This window comes from Periplaneta americana, chromosome 3, assembly GCF_040183065.1.
Source record: "Periplaneta americana isolate PAMFEO1 chromosome 3, P.americana_PAMFEO1_priV1, whole genome shotgun sequence".
In the NCBI taxonomy this organism is placed as follows: Eukaryota; Metazoa; Arthropoda; class Insecta; order Blattodea; family Blattidae; genus Periplaneta; species Periplaneta americana.
This window is the reverse complement of record NC_091119.1, coordinates 72,763,476-72,780,779: the sequence shown is the minus strand read 5'-3', so window position 1 is coordinate 72,780,779 and position 17,304 is coordinate 72,763,476. Positions and strand designations below refer to the sequence as shown.

Here is a 17,304-nt window from a genome sequence, read left to right as displayed (position 1 = left end):
TCTATCTTTTTCCTTACAAATTTACAAAGTTTTAATGCTCAGGCATGAAGCAAGCGGTCATTGAAATATTTTTAAAAGTTGATATTCCATTACAGGTTCAGCTGCTCAATATAAAAGCAAAGAAAACTTTTTAAACCGTTGCTGTCACAATTTAAATGATTTTGGACTTAAAGCAGAATGACATTTTTCAGTTACAGCAAGAATAACTCTGCAAAGACTATACCAAAATCAGATCAAGAAACCTCTTCAACATCATGAATGGGCAAAACTTGAACTTTGCAAGAACATGAACTTTAGGCCTACATACATAATACAAGAAGAGTACATAGAAAATGAAAGACAGCTGGCACTACAGTTCAGTAAGATTATGGCAATTCCAGGAACTCAACAGTCCATGCTTTCATTCCCTCAAGGTATGGAACAAAAGTTTATGTTTTCATTTGCTCCTTTATCAATTAGTTATCCAGTCATCCCTTACAGAGAGATGAGCTGAATTTTTATGTAATTTCTATGGCAGATGGTGGTTAAGCTGTGTTTTAGGAAAAAATGGAGATGAAAATGAAGTGAAAGTTACATTTCTTCACTCATTAGCAACTTATCATTCTTTTAATTACCCTTCACTCAACACTTGATGTTCTCTGGATGTAATTTGTAAAGTGAATCCATGCCAACTTGTCTAGCTTATGTTCTACCTGAAGATGAAAAGAAGAAGATTGCTAAGGTCATGAAGCACTTCCTGCATTAAACAGCAGACCGACAGACTTGAGTTAGCCACCATCTCCAGCATATCAGTCAATATTATGTCAATGGAATTAATGGAATTAATTTTTTAGTTTTCAAATACTTAAAATATAGCTAATCTAGGCCAATATTAATCCGTACCATATTGTTTAAAACCACTGATAATGTCAGCTAGATTTGTCTAAAGCTGGATTTTCGTCAAAGGCTAGATTGGATATGCTTGCTATTTATCCTTAAGTTACATGTGAAACTTATACTTCTTATATCATCTGATCTCATTATGATCCCAAAACAAAATTTTGCGAGGTGTAAGGTGATGAAGTAGTTTTGTAATTTTTTTTTTCAACATTGTAAGTACCATTTTCTGAGAAAATTAAATTTTAAAATTTTGTTTGGTTTTTAAGACAAAATGTTACATTGTAACCCCTGTCATGTTACACATCAAATTAAAGCTCATGAAAAGTGCTTTAAAATGAGACATAGCACAGGTGTATATGTTATCTGGTTCCAGAAAATATATTAATTAACTATTTCCGAACACAGCAATTTTTTATAAAAAATATAAACAATAATACTTAACTTTTGAACAGGAGACAAAAAATTTGTCTTATGACTTCCATTCACAACTATGTAAAGTGACTTGATATTTCAAGTTTCATCATAATCTGAGAGCTCAAGGGAGATTTTAATTTGAAAATGTGTTGATTTGACATGGAATGATTCTTCCGTGTTCTGTTACGATGCAGTGGTGCTTCAACCTACGAAACTCCTTTCAGAGTGTCTGCCACTTCTTAAGGATTTCAGAACTGTACTAGATGCCCCACCAAATTGCTGTCATAATCGTCTAATTTTTTTGCAGCATTGTGTTTTGTCAGCACTTCGACTACTTTGTCATATTTAAAATTAACATCACATACAAGCTGTTTCAACGTGTTTCCACGTCCTGTTTGAATCAGGGCATCATATGTCTGCTACAGTCTCAATGTTAATTGTGCAGAAATAGTATTACCTTGCGAAGTTATTCAAGATGATTAATCTCAAAGAGCAACAATAAGATAAGGGACGAGTGGATTGTAGCACAGTCTACAATGTCTGGAAACAGAGTAGGCTTACCATAATGACAACATTTTGGTCAGTAATCTCGAATAAATTAATTGCTATACAAACATAAACTTCGATAATGTAGATATGAATATTGGAACTGTAATAAACTTGCACAAAAAGGAAAAGGTCAAGAAAACTGAAACTAGATGAAACAGTCGAATTTGAAACTATTTTTTAAGGAAAGGAAGATTTTCGGGTAAATACATTTCTGGCTGTTATACACAAATTGATCTCTGAATTGAAGTAAATGAAAAAAATATTTAAAAGAGTTTTATAGCAAATTTGAATTTCCAAGTAATATGACAAGACAACAATGAACTCTTTAAAATGTGCTAAAATAGCTTATGCAAGAGCATTAAGGCCTACAACTTCGAAGAACAGCCTATATTCGCACCCCATCTAAAATGCAAAAAATTAAAGGAACACATGCCATGATTCGACAAATTCAAAATCTGAAGAAAAATATATTACAATGGATCTTGCCTGGTCATTGTGGAGTTAGTGGCATGAGGCAGCAGATATGTTGGCGAGAAAAGGAGCAAAAATCAAACAAAGAACCCAACAAAATTTTGCGTATGAATCAATAAAACGAATCATCAAAAAGAGATCTATCAAACCTATCAATTCCAAATTAAAAGCAATAATGAAAATGCTCAGTGGAATAAATTGATTTGAACATAAAATGATTCCAGACCTTCCCCGAAAATCATCTGTAGCAATATTCAGACTTGTTAATGGTCACGATTTCCTAGGCAAACACATGCATAAAATCGGAATATTTACGACGCCAAATTGTCTTTTGTGTTCAAAGGAAGAAGAAACACATGAGAGACATTTATTAATGTGATGCACTTTCAACATTTAAGGAACCCATCTCTATATATTGGAAGGCGAGAAGAAGAAAGACTTTATTGACAAATTCAAAGCACGCACGCATGCTACATATCGCACCCCTAGAATAATACTGTCGTAACTCCCAAAAATTGAATTTCGAGTTACAGGCAGTTTTGTAATCTTTATTTAATCCTCTATCAACAGTAGAACTGTCGTACCTCTACGTTAAATGGTAAAGTAAGCAGGACTTCCACTGATAATGATAATCCTGATTTTTCATAGGGCTTTGAAATGTCTGTCTTGTAACTTATTTACTCAAAATTAACTTTGGTAATTACAACAGAATTATTTTAAGGGTGCGATATATTAAGTGCAATGAAATAAATAGGCCTATAATCCTCTCTAAGTGACTGTGTTGCTTGAAAACCACATTCAGGAGCTGTTTCCTAATTCAGCAATCATATTACGAATATTCTTGTTTTATGAATTTAAATATTATTATAGTCACAATCATGCCATAGCATGAAAGAAAAATTTCACAACCTCGAGCGGGAATCGAACCTGCGACTTCCTGTTCTCTGGTGAGGCGCTCTACCACTGAGCTATCGCGTTCGTCTCAAGCCAAAGGCTTCGAATTATCCTTTCATACTGGCGACTCTGTTATAGAGTACTGTCCATAGTGTCTGATCTATAACAGAGTCGCCAGTATGAAAGGATAATTCCAAGCCTTTGGCGTGAGACGAACTCGATAACTCAGTGGTAGAGTGCCTCACCAGAGAACAGGAAGTCGCAGGTTCGATTCCCGCTCGAGGTTGTGATATTTTTCTTTCATACTATGACATGATTGTGACTATAATAATATTTAAATTCATTAATATGTCACATCAACGGACGTGTATACGTCACCAAACATCGTAAGATGAAGATTATATTCTTGTTTTATTTTTTACTTATTTATTTAACGACTCTATATCAACTACTGGATTATTTAGCATCGATAGAATTTATGATATCGAGATTGTATCTGGCAAGATGAGAGCGAGAATTCGCCATAGTAGATTACCAAGAGGTGAATGACGAATTTGCAACATAGATAGCACACCGTAAATCACTTATTGCCCGACTTGCATTTGGCGAGTTCAATATGCTTTAACTTTTTCTTTTCCAGTAAATGTCTACTTTATGTAGGCTACACCAGGAAACTGAGCAATATTGTTTCGGAAGGATGAATATTTCCCCCCAAATCGAATGCATGAAGGTTCAGGGGCATTTCAAAGGACTGTATTCAAAAGAAGGCAGATAATCGTGAAAAAAATACTGTGCGCAGAGATCGGATTGCGACATTGCTTGTAGTATGGTCAGTGTTATCGTCAGTAAGAAACGAATACTAAACTTCAAACGTTCGTCCATATGATACAACATAATATATTCCTGTACACCGCAACAAATTGGAAAGGGGCTCCCACAAAATGTACGGTAATTTAAGTAGCCTACCTATTAAAGGAATTTTAAATTACAGTGGTGTATTTAAACTAGGCCTAACTACTAGACAATTACGAATATTTCGAATGAAATCATGGAATCAAATTACTTGGATTTTTTTTCTACGATTTCTTCTATTTTCTTTCAAACGTGTGTCTAATTGAAATTCTTGCGAAAAATTAAACAAAATTCTTCCTAGAAATCATAAGCTCCCATTGATGTTTTTATAATTAGAAACAGATTACGGTAATGACTTGCAACATTAACTGTCTGTGTCGGGGGTTCCGATTTGGACCAAATCCATACACTTTTTCGGATACTTAACTTAACACTAGATAATTCCTTCACTATCAACCTCAGGAGCTGTATTTTGTCAACTTAATACGTTTTCTTGTTGGTACCTAGTTGTGCAGTGGTTGTTAACGTAATAGTAATTCTCCCATTTTTCATTGGCTTCTGTGGGATGTAGGATAGCAGTAAACACATGGTTCGAGTTATAGTTATAGCAGTCACAAAAACTTTCATCACAAAAATCGTTTGATACTTACCTGTATATTCTATTGCCTGTTATACTTAGCCTATTAGTACAGAGGGAAGATTCTCCAAAAGAATTACATTAGGTCAAAAGGAGGCACATCCCTCTTCCACCTCTACATAACATGTAAGAAGTCCAGCACAGATTACTAGGGAAATGGGCCATTTCCCTAGTATTGCGTCCTGAACTTCTCGAGTGTTATATTGGTAAAAAGTAGAGGGAAGAGAGTTACAACAGTGCATTAGAATATATATGTACCTAAGTATTAAACGATTTTTTTTATGTTGAAAGTATTTGTGGCTTCTAACTATCACTATTATTACCGGTATCTCATAGAATCCAGTGAAGCAAAAACAAATATACCTCCTTCAGTGTAGCTATTCTGGAGAATTACTATTGTGATCACTAACTATAACAAAATTTAAAGTTTATTTATTTGTTAAATTAGATACAAAAGTAGGCAAAACGTCCAAATAACTGCACAATTCACATTAATGACAAACTCAATTATAAATCGAGTTTTCATCTGCCATATAATTCGACTTTTTTACCTATATAACAGGCTCTGTAATTAAACTAAATCACTGATATAATGAAGGTGATTTTGATATGTTCAAAACAGTACAGTCGGCCTAATTAATAAGTTAAAAACTGATTGTTGGTAATAACTGGAAAGTTGCGTACTATATTACTAGGTTAGGCCTATTAAATCGTCTACATTCCTGGTTGGAACTACAAAGGAATAATTACTCTAAATATAAAACGTATGGCCAAATCCTTGGCATTCCAAGCAGCAAACAATCGTGTAAATTCATTTAGGCCTATATGACATTTCATAAATAGTATCGAATGTAATCATCTTAAATGTGAAATTAGCGAAATATAGATTATACATTTTCAATTAAATTTCAGTAATTATTATATAGGCCTAATGACTGCAAAAATATGAACCATCACTTTTCTTTATACCTCTGCATATAATTCCCCGGTAGCTGCAAAGGTAATATTCGGCAAGGTGGAATGAAAATTCTGTCACCTACCTGACGCATTTTTATCTGCTTTTGGTGTTGCTGACATAACTGTACTTCCTTCTGTGGTACCAGACAGCTGTTGTTTACTTTAAACATACCCACACCATTACACTTCACTTATTTTATTAAAATGTCAACAGATCAAAAGAGCTTCACTCACAAACGTCACCCATCTTTCCTAGCCATCTACCGCCACGCCATCTTTCGGAAGATAATTAAATTAAACAGCATACTTCAAGTAGCCGCAATATTTTGTTACCACAGCTGTTTATGACAGTAGTTCATAATATATATTGTACTTTATTCTGGTTCAGTTTGAGTATTCAAACGATCTTTAATGAAATAATATCGGTATTGTTTCATATCTCTGTGTATATAAGTTTCTTCTTCACCCTTAAAAAGTAACTCAAGTATAGTATATGGGAATTACGTAGTTTTGCTGTGACAAATTGTCATATTTCTACGTTAAGCAATTGAGTACATACTTTTGAATTCAATAATATCATTTTACAGGTATGGGGAATTCAGGTCTCAAACAACATTATGAAACCGCAAAGAAAACTGGTGTACTGAAGATTTCACAGAAAAAACTAAATGAATTCCCATCAAGTTTGAAACAACTTGAACCACTTCTACGAACCCTGGACTTGTCTGAAAACAGGTTAACATCGATCCCAAATGAAATAGGATCTTTCAAACTTCTAAAGCATTTGAATGTTAATCAGAATAGAATAACTTCATTGCCTGAATCAATTGGTGACTTGACCAAATTAGAGAGCCTTTCTGTGTGTACAAATAAATTGACATTGTTACCACAAACATTGTCAAATTTGTTAAATTTGAAGCAAGTTTATTTAAGTGACAATCAGATATCAGAATTTCCTCTTATGTTTTGTGGATTAAAGCATTTAGATGTTTTGGATGTTTCAAAAAATAAGATAACTGAGGTTCCTGCTGGTGTGTCTAATATCCATGTAACAGAATTGAATCTCAATCAAAATCAAGTATCAAAGTTATCAGAAAGCATTGCTGACTGTCCAAGACTGAAGACTCTGAGATTAGAAGAAAACTGTCTTCAACTGAGTGCGATTCATGAGAGAATACTTGCAGATTCTAAAATATCCGTATTGGCATTAGATGGAAATCTGTTTGACATGAAGGCTTTTACTGAAGCAGATGGATATGACAAATATATGGAAAGATACACAGCTGTTAAGAAAAAGATGTTCTAAGTTTTGAGGTTCAAAATGGTGCTGCAACACTTAGATGTATATTTTTTCAGTGATTTTTCTTTTCTTTTTTTATGGATTGGTATAAAAGACCAGCACCAGCTCTTTGAAATCAAAGTATTCAGCATGTTTAACACATTTGTATTTTTCTATCACTTTGTATACATTGGTGTGCAAACCACAGTTGTTATATTATTATATTTTGTTACCACTGTAATCTGTGCACCTTTGTTAATTACAAAGCAAGATTTCATTTTCTTTTTGTCTGTGGCATTGCTATAGGCTACTGTGCAGAGAGACTTTCTTCTTTCAGATTTATAGCCTAGTTGCGACAAATGAGTCATACTTTTTACACCTTGCTTCACAACTGCAAAATATCTGTGATCAACTGAATCCGAAGGTTTCAAATAACCTGCAGTGACAATGATAAAAACTTTCATGACAGGGTGAGAAAGGAATTATTACATCTGTAATATGTTCAGAGTCCTAAGGAATTTGATGTGTTGTGTTTTATTTTACTTTTTTTTTTGTGTGTGTTTACACTTTTAGCTGAACTTTGTGCAATACGTGTATATTTGTTGCGTTGTATCATTATAATGTACTATTAAGACATGAAATATTATTGTAAGTCATTGAACAAATTAATGACAGTATAATTTTTCAAATGAATTTAATAATATGTTGGATTTTATTCAGTAGATAGTTGTCTTTTTAATCCTAACATACCCGAATCCTGACAAAAAGGAATAAAAATGTGAATTATGAAAAGTTTTATAAACATATAAATGTTAAATTGAAACGTACAACAAATTTTGAAGATTTTACCACATTGATCAGAAATTGTGCAAACAAGTTTTTCATACGGAATGTACCGGAAATAAAGCTCAGTATTTGGATTGCTGAGGACGGTATACAATACTTGCTATATTAAAGAGTTGCAAATGTAAAAATACCTTAGCTGGAGATTACTGTTTTTATTGTATATTCTTGTACTAGGTCCACTATATTTTGAAATTTCAAATGCATAACAGCAAACATCTTATTGATTATCGTAGTACTACGTCTCCTTCAAGATGGTGCACTGGAAGTTTTGAATTTTCTCCTAATTTTGCTTGTTTGTATGTATTGGTTTTGAAGAAAATTGTGCTCTAGACGTATGGAAAACTCATGTAAACCCTTTCTTAATTATTTAGAATATATTTGTACTGATAAATGCTTCTAAGATCTATTATTAACATAGAAACTTGAAAGTTCGTTTTGCCGCGCATCGCGCTCATGCAGTCTGTTTTTTATGCCTAATATGGCTGACATTCAATAATGAAGAAGAAAGGAACCTGTGTGTATGAGTCCCGTTGATTAAGGGTAATTAAAGTTCTGTATGTGTTAAATGTTTTTAGTAATATGCCATCTGATCTTCGGAAATGTATTACATTTAAAAAGTGTGATAGAGTTGTATTTTAATTCATATATCTTGCGAGTGAGCAATTTTGTTCTTCACCAATTGAAAACGAAATTATGAGAAGAGAAGAATGTAGGCCTAGCAACGTTTTCTAGTATGTAAATGATTGTGATGCCTGTAAGTTTTCTAAAAATAGTAACAGAGGAGATGTATTATCGCTAGCTTCAAAGTAAATCTAAGGAACAAATTTTACAAAAAACGTCTCCTGTGGTTCATATGAGTCAAGTCGCCTTATGTATATTTTCTATAAAATTACTTATGGCACCCTAGCCTACATTCGAAATGCTTTCAAAGGTAACTTACATTTAAGAAAATTTTTATTGCTTATTTGATATATAATTGATTATAATTATATTGCACATGTGCAGCATATACAAAAGCGTGAAAGGGTTTAAGTTACATTAAAACTGTAATGGAATTAATTGTAATGTACTGTTAAAAGCTGGTGCGAAATTCGAAATTATGCCACACCTATCACTATCTAGGACGTAACATGTTAGAAATAAAGTTTTTAATCATAAACTTTTGCGAATCAAACCCTGCTTTGTACCCAGAGTAGAAGCTGTTTCGACTTATGGTTGAAGTTCACCATGTTAAGAGGGTAAGGATTAGAATTTATCAGAAGGCTTCAGACAGTTTATATTTAATTCATACTTTAGATTAAAATTTAGCTGAGTTAGTAGACCTTATGTTGTACTACTGTTTTAATACAAATTATGTTAGACTACATTTAGTGTAGACTATGGTATGAAAATAGTGTTCGGTCATAGTATTTTGCTCTTATAATCTCTCATTGAATATTAACGCAGTTAATATTATATATCCCTATACTACTATCCTTTCAGGTATATATTAGTAAACAACCAAGAGTTGCATGTAATGACTACTTATTCTCGTTTGAGAGAACACAGTTGCAATGGAAAACATACTGATAAGCATAGGTATGTACTACGAAATCAGGCGGAACATTTTTATTGGAAGACTCACTTTCTTATCCCAGGATTTGAATTATAACCCATATTAACGACTAACCTCCAGATTACCACGTTTTGTTAGGTTAGGTTAGGTTAGGTTTGTTGGCGCTAAGGGTCGCTAACCTTTATTTTGTAAATTCATTTCCATTTTTTGTTAAGTTATGTAACTTTTCGGAATCTGTAATAAATAATGTAGACATTGCCGCGACTTTTTGGAGTTATTTCCTTTTTCTCTATATTCCGAAAAATCTATATTTTAATGCATCCATACTGGATGTGAAACATGTTCTATTTTTCGTCACTAGGCCGTATGTAAAAAATTAATTTATTGGCTTCTGTTTCTCTGAACATCTGAAGACAGGAAACATTCAGCTATATTATATTTATAGATGTGGTAACGTTTACGACTGAGGTAACCTACCGTATTCAAACTTGATATCTAATTGTTTCACACATACACACAGATACAGCCTCTCTCTCTCTCTCTCTCTCTATATATATATATATATATATATATATATATATATATATATATATATTTATTATAGCCTAAAGTACAGTACAAAGATTAAGGATAAGAAAGTTTTTAACAATTTAAATCTTTCGGTGCTGGACCCCGGACTCATTTCACCGGCATTATCACCTTCATCTCATTCAGACGCTAAATAACCTAAGCTGTTGATAAAGTGTCGTAAAATAACCTACTAAAATAAAAAAAAAACAATTTAAACTTTGCTAAATCTTTGTAGCCTGTAATTTGTGTCACTGCAGTTGCCATTGCTGTAAGTGCTTACGAAACTTAGGCCTACACTAAGGAAAGATGCAAGTTAAACAGTGACAGCTTATTCTATATACATATACTTTTGTCATATTCTGTTTTGATGAAGCATTTTTGTGTTTGAATGTTTGGGCTAAACTAGTGCTGAGATAGTTCCCTTCGTATTCTGCTTTCACATCTTGCGTACACGAATCTGTGACAGTTTAGGCTTTTGTTATGCTTTACATATACGATCAACTGCATGTCTACAAATTGTGTTATCGACACATTTTGTGCTTATTTTATTTAGGCCTATTTATGCCCTCCCCCTCCCCCATGTGATAGTTCGTTATAACGAATGCTTTGATGGTACAGATAGGGTGACCTCACCAGTAGTTGACCAGGACCCAGTTGTTGACCACATGGGAATGTTTTAATTAAAAATAAGCATTTTGGCACCAATGAAAAATATTTCTTCAGTTATATATAATCTTTAACATCTCTTTGTTTCATATGATAACAGTATAACACGAAATTATGGTTTTACATAAAGCAGAAATTTGAGAAACAAAGCTTGTGTTTGCAGTATGGTTTCAGCTCGTGCTTGCTATTAGGGAAGTGTTGTAGCAGGTGTACAGAAATATGAACACTGCTCTGAAATATAATTATATTATATTATATTGAATGAATGCATATTTTGCCTTCTGTATAAGCTATAGGAACTATGTATACACACATTTTCAGTTTTTATAGTTCTTACGAGTAATTAATAGGGGTGGTCATTTACTAGTTCTTAATTTTTATCAAGCAGTTTAAAATAAAGTGATATCCAGTAGTTGTCCATCACTTGCAAATGTGATCCTTCCTTTTTATGTAAATCATGTACATTTTATGTAATCTGTGTTTTAAATGTTTGCAACTATTTCTTATGGCTAGGTAAAAAAATGGAAAAAAGAATTCTTCAAATATATAAAATAATCCTAAAATAATGGAGTTAAGGATGCTCAAATGACTTTATTCCAATTCGAAAATTGCAAGAAAATATTAAATACTACATTCCACCCTGACTAATAAGCTGAAGTCCACACGTGTGGAGTAATGGTTAGGCGTCTGGCCGCAAAACCAGGTGGCCCGGATCCAATTCCCGGTCGGGGCAAGTTACCTGTTTGAGTGTTTGAGGTTTTTTTCTGGGGTTTTCCCTTATCCCAATATGAGTAAATGCTGGGTAACTTTCGGTGCTGGACCTTGGACTCATTTCACCAGCATTATTACCTCCATCTCATTCAGACGCTAGATTAACTAAGATAAAGCGTTGTAAAATAACCTACTAAAATAAATAAATAAAAATAAGCTGAAGGATAGAATGCCTCCTCCTAAATTGATGGTCACCATAGTTGCCAAATTGTGTGCAGAAAATAAAATTCTTCTGTTTGCCTTGCTTATAACTTAAATGCTACACACATTCTATAACCTGCTGATATTTCTGTATTCGAGCTCTTAAAAACTGGATGGAAAAATGCAGTTGAGGATTTGCCATATAAGTATTAGGGATGTGCAGTATAAAAAACAAATTTTGGTCAGTCACTAGAGAGAATGTTCGATGAAAGAGCCACTCCAGAATGGTTTCCGTAAATGTGGCATCTTTCCATTTGATACAAATTCAGTAGATTATTCTCAATGTATGAGCCTTGAGTTTGTGTGTGTTGATGGAAATGGAACTGTAAACCTCAAACCAGCAAAGTTTAATGTGAAATACCAGATGTATTTGGAATCGGCTATGAAAGCTGGATGCACTGAAGAATTTAGAACTGTTGCAGCTAATGAAAATTGGACTGGAGATGACGTGGCATCTGATCTGCAATTCGTTAAAATTATGGAAAAGATGCATACAACCCAATAATTCTAACACTGCTGATGGTGCCATATTGACTTGTCAAAAACAGTAATGTTGAAGAAGCACAGCAAAATGGAGAAGAAATGCAGACTGAGGAAATGCAGCAGAAAAATGTGTTTACAACATGAGACGGCCTTATCTCTACCAGGTTAAATAAATAAATCTAATCTAATCTAATCTAATTATGAGTAACAGGTGGCTAAAATATCATTAGGATTTAAATGTTAACAAAAAGAAAGAAATACGGAGGGAAGATAGAAAAAACAATGTGGGGGAAAAGAAAAGAGACGGAAGTAATCAGGGAAGATCTGGTAGCAAAAAAAAAAAAAAACACCAAAGGCCTCTCAGTCAGATTGCTCTGAGTTTGAGCTAGAATTCCAGACTTCATCATTGGACTCTGATGACATGCCTTTGGACATTTCTGAGGAAGCTAGCAACAACCAAAGCAGTGGTGATGAGAACCATATGAAATGCGGGTCATAGGGCATTGTGAAATATATATCGAGGAAAACTTGTCATTTACTTTGTGGGAAAAGTGGTAAAGAAAGAGGAAGAAGATTTTGATCTATTTGCTCAACAAGTGGCTGGAAATGTATTCAAGTGGCTGGCACAAGAAGATACTGATACTATATCTCAGGATACAGTGCAGTGTATTTTTCCTGAACGCAGGAAAACTATGAAAAAGACACACTTACGGGATTCATATTTTCAGTTTTACAGATTAAAATCTTGGTTAGAATGTAAATGCATTTTTATCTAATAGAATATGTGTCTCTTCTATGTTAAAATAGCTATATCTAATTTTTTGTAGTGGTGGTCAACTACTGGTCGAAAACTGGTCATTTACTGACACATTGCGGTCAACTACTGGTATTTTTGTAAGCCACTAGTTTAAAAATAAATTTCATCATGTTACATTGCTTTAAACACACATTGAATAGCACCATTGCTTGTGTCAATATTTTATTATACTTTTACTGTAAAAATCTTTTCCTTGTGCCTTTATCTTCAAACAAAATGGACATTTAAGAAACTAATGTTCTTTAACTGGTCACCTACTGGTGAGCTCACCCTAAATATGAGTGATCCGAATGTAGCCTAAGCTTAAATGTAGGAATGTAGAATTTCTTTAGTTAATTTTCGCTTTAAGAAAGTGCAATGTCCCTATTTTTACGAGTTTATGAAGCATGACACATTTAATACTTTGTAATCTATGTGAAACAATAATGAAGAAAGTTTGTTTGTTATTTTGGCATATTTTGCAAGAATTATTGGTAGTGGATATTTATTTGTAGATTTTGTACCCTTATACACACTGATGAAAAGCTTAGGAGAAACTTATCCAGTATTAATTTATTCTATATTTTGCTGCAAGCCACTCGGTGAGAGCCAATAGCAGAGCACTGGAATATAGCCATAACTTATCTTTGTCCTAAGAGAGGAAGAGACGAGCAAATGATGTGGGTCAATCTATGTGACTCATGTTACGCTCCAGAACACCTTACAGGTGTTTCAAAATTATATATAGTGTAAAGAAAAGTATCCAATGAAATAATTTGTAACCTTGGGTGTAACATTCAGAAATTGCTGTAGAAAAATAGGCCTACTATACATGTACAGATATCAGATTTTAATTTATTTTCAACAAATGTTACTCATGTTACATCAATTTGCATCCACTCTTATATACATGTAATTGTTGTGTTACTGTTAGCATACTGTAGCCTACACATTTTGCTGTTTAATTATTTCTAGGTTAGCACCCATTAAACAGTGGATTGGTAAAGAAACAAATACTGTATCTTCCCTACAAAATAGTCTACATATTTTAGTGTACTGCTACTTACAGACCTGTTACTAAATCTACGTATTACTCTGTGAAGAGATTTATTAAATCTACATAGGTACTTAGACTTCAAGAAACAAAATTTGATAACTCAATCCCAAGGGGAAAAAATGGAACTCTCTGCATCAAAATCCACAGTTAATTCCCGATTTACCACGAAAATCGTCTGTAGCTGCATTTAGATTGGCAACAGGCCATGATTGTTTGGCCAAACACCTGCATAGAATTGGAATATATCAGTCTCCTAACTGCCCATTGTGCAACTCAAACCAAGAAATGGATTCGGAACACCTCAAAATCTGTGCTTCAGTGGCTAGTCATGATAATATCTTCGAAAAATATTGGAGTGCAAGAGGTCAAATGACTTTATTGTCAAACGCCTGGCATTAGAAAACAACAACAACATTTTAATGTGACTCATGTTATACTTTTACGTGAATCAAGTAAAACTGTTTTAAGTAACTTATGTCATAATATTGAGAATAAATACTGCAGTTAAAATAACTGTTATCAGCATGCATCATACAGCATGTCCTAGGTTTAAAATGAGTAATAACCACAGTTATTAATGACATTGGGTAGAGTGATTTTCCTAATAACCTGTACTCAACTATAATACGTTCATCTTTCTTTTTTGGTCATCTTCAATATTTGCCATTAATAGTCATTACATGACTTGACATTCAGTGTCTTCGATAACCATTATTATGCCTGTATACAATGTACTTTCATAATAATTCACTTCCACCCAGTCCCCAATTTCTACTTGTAAGTGCTTAAAATAACTTTTGTTATTTGAGTTTAGAGACTTAGGCTTATGTTCGGAAAGTATTGAACCTATACGCAAGTTAAACAATGGAGGTTACTTACATTATCTATGGCTATTGCATTTACGAACACATATTCTAAATTCATAAATTTATTTCTTTCTTCTATGTCAGATATTGTCATCAGCTGTAAGTTACGTGGACATTTGATGTATGTTCAGCTTTTTGGAAACCCTTTGCATTCTGGACAATGTTCTTCCTTGATTTTACTGACTGCCGTATCTGTCTTTTAATACATTCGCCAATGCCATCTACTGGCACCTTGCCTTGTGAAGTGGCAAAGTAATTCCATATTATTTTCACACCAGTTCGCTTTTCAAGTAACCTATAGACAGAGTGGCAGCAACAAACTTGTTTTTAAATTGTGAAGCAGGTTGATCCGACTATATAGAGCAGTGGTTTTCAACAGTTGTGCCGTGGCACACAATTAGCTAGGTGTGCCGCAAAACTTGAGATTTGTGATATTGCTGGTAAAAGTAATTTCATTCAGTAGTTATTTAAAAAAAGAACAAGAGAGTAATATTCAAGAAAAACTTTTCTTACAAGAAATTTATTGGCTTACGACTTACAACAAAAGTAATGAGTTATTAATGAGGAACACTAGCTTGTCGTTTCTTACATAAAAGTTCAATTCATGGTGGAATTGAAGACAAACACACGTGTTTCTTGTTCAACTGTGAGAAGTCTGTCGTGCTTCTTGTTTTTTTTTTGTTTGTTAGTGTCTTAAGCCCAACCTATTTTGTTTTATGAATTGAAGACAAACACACACGTATTTCTTGTTCAACTGAGAGATGTCTCTCGTGCTTCTTATTTTTTTGTTTGTTAGTGTCTTAAGCCCAGCCTATTTTGTTTTAAGATGCTGGATATCGAATTATACATATCTCCTCCAGTTGACTTTGAAGGTAATTCAGTACATGAAAGGAATTGTTCAATAATCAAATCCTCATCAACAAATCCGATGTAACTCAGTAATTGACATTTTTTCATGTACAGCTGTCAAAAAAAAAAGTGGCCGCACTCGTGAACAGCGAATATTTTCAAAGTCCACTTCGGGTCGCGGCGATGTTACACGATGCATGTGCTTGTACAAGCAGTTCCGGAACTATGAAAGTGTTCCATATCTGCGCCTCGTAGACCAGCGGTAGAGTGCTTGTTTAATGATTCAAAGGTCGTGGGTTCGGGCCTTCTTCAAGTTTTAATTTTATTTTTTAATCGTTCTTTAGCGATGTAAATGATATTCAAATTATCATTTATATCCAGTTATCGTTCTTTATGGATATCACGTTATTTATATTTTGTTATTGTTCTTTAGAGATATGAATAAAATTCAGGTCATCATTTGTATTCTGTTATCGTATTATAACGATAAGAATAATTATTATTGTATCTTCAATGGGGGTTAGCCCTATTTTACATATGTATGTTAGGGTTATAGTTTTATACACAAAAAAGATAAGCATAAAGAGAAATGGAAAAGAAAATTAAATTAGCTTACGCAATGTAAACAAAACATAAACAATCCGTAAATTAGGCATTGCGATTGCAAAACAAATATCAGTTATCAATTTGAAACATACAAAAACATTAACAACACACATACGTAACACTTCTATAACACAAATATGCAGATTTCCGTACCATACATCATAAATTAATACACAATAGTCACACAAACACAATCAAACTATAATTACGACATTGCGACGACATCAAGCATCCCATAACTGATTCACATACATAACAAATCAAGCATCCGTTACAACACATACACTTCAACATAGTAACCACACTTTTAAAAGTTACAAATTTGGCTCCAAGAAGAATAAATAGGACACTGTTACTAATTACTATTCTTCTACAATTTCTTAAATACATCTGTAATAAATCTGTGAAATTCCGATATGAATAATATTCACGTTTTTTATATTGTTATCGTTCTTTAGCGATTTAAATAATATTCAAGTTATCATTTATATTCTGTTTTCCTTCATTAGCATTATAAAACAATATTCAAGTTATTTATATTGTTATTGTTCTTTCGCAATATATTAATTAAACAAACCGATATTTATCATTTATATTCTGTTATCGTTCTTTAGTGATACTGTATAAATAGTATTCAAGTTATTTATATTGTAATCGTTCTTTAGCGATATAAATAACATAAATTTAATATTAGGTTTGGAAAAATCCAGTTGCATAATACTGGTATTAGTTTTTCTTTTTGTATTATTACATTATACTATCTTGAACCACAATAAAATGAAAAGGAGTAACGAGGAATTGAACCTGAGACGTTGACATCTAAATTCCGACGTTCGTCCGCTGAGCTACGAGAGCAAAAGTGTGGAAACATTTTCGGAAAAATTGGCCCAATCACACTAAGATTTTCTGATGATTCGTAGAAGCTAGTCCAGGATGCGGGGGGCAAAGGCTAATTAAGATTTCCCGGTCTCTGACCGGGTCAAACATCCTGATAGAATTAATATTTAACCTTTGCAGTGACTTTCGGTGAAGTCCGGAGGGCCCAATTAATCAAATCCACTCTCCTCATCTCCACGCTTGGGCCCCCTGGAATGTAATAAGATGCG

The 17,304-nt window shown here is 33.4% G+C and overlaps 3 protein-coding genes across 5 annotated transcripts in view; 2 read left to right on the top strand and 1 right to left on the bottom strand.

Moving 5' to 3' along the window:
* C3G (C3G guanyl-nucleotide exchange factor) overlaps window positions 1–5,936 on the bottom strand; it is a 403,493-nt gene extending 397,557 nt beyond the window's left edge. The window contains exon 1 of the mRNA XM_069820753.1: window positions 5,737–5,936. Coding sequence (XP_069676854.1) covers window positions 5,737–5,773 — 37 coding nt within the window. The 5' untranslated portion in view covers window positions 5,774–5,936. The remainder of the gene's footprint in view (window positions 1–5,736) is intronic.
* A 5-nt stretch (window positions 5,937–5,941) lies between these two features.
* On the top strand, window positions 5,942–7,654 carry LOC138696168 (leucine-rich repeat-containing protein 57-like). Its single transcript, XM_069820760.1, has 2 exons — window positions 5,942–6,128; window positions 6,241–7,654. Exon 2 carries the CDS (start codon window positions 6,243–6,245, stop codon window positions 6,957–6,959), a length of 717 nt encoding a protein of 238 aa, XP_069676861.1. The 5' UTR covers window positions 5,942–6,128; window positions 6,241–6,242; the 3' UTR covers window positions 6,960–7,654.
* Window positions 7,655–7,809: 155 nt separating this feature from the next.
* Window positions 7,810–17,304, top strand: part of Pcl (polycomb protein Pcl) — a 183,753-nt gene continuing 174,258 nt past the window's right edge. Inside the window, exon 1 of one of the 3 annotated variants that reach the window (XM_069820757.1) lies at window positions 7,810–8,074. The gene's annotated coding sequence lies outside the window, so the exon portion shown is untranslated. The other 2 variants (XM_069820758.1, XM_069820756.1) reach the window with 2 other exon arrangements.

Coding starts and splice junctions, on each gene's coding strand:
- LOC138696168 (XM_069820760.1), top strand. CDS start 6,243: ATGGGGAATTCAGGTCTCAAACAACATTATGAAACCGCAAAGAAAACT.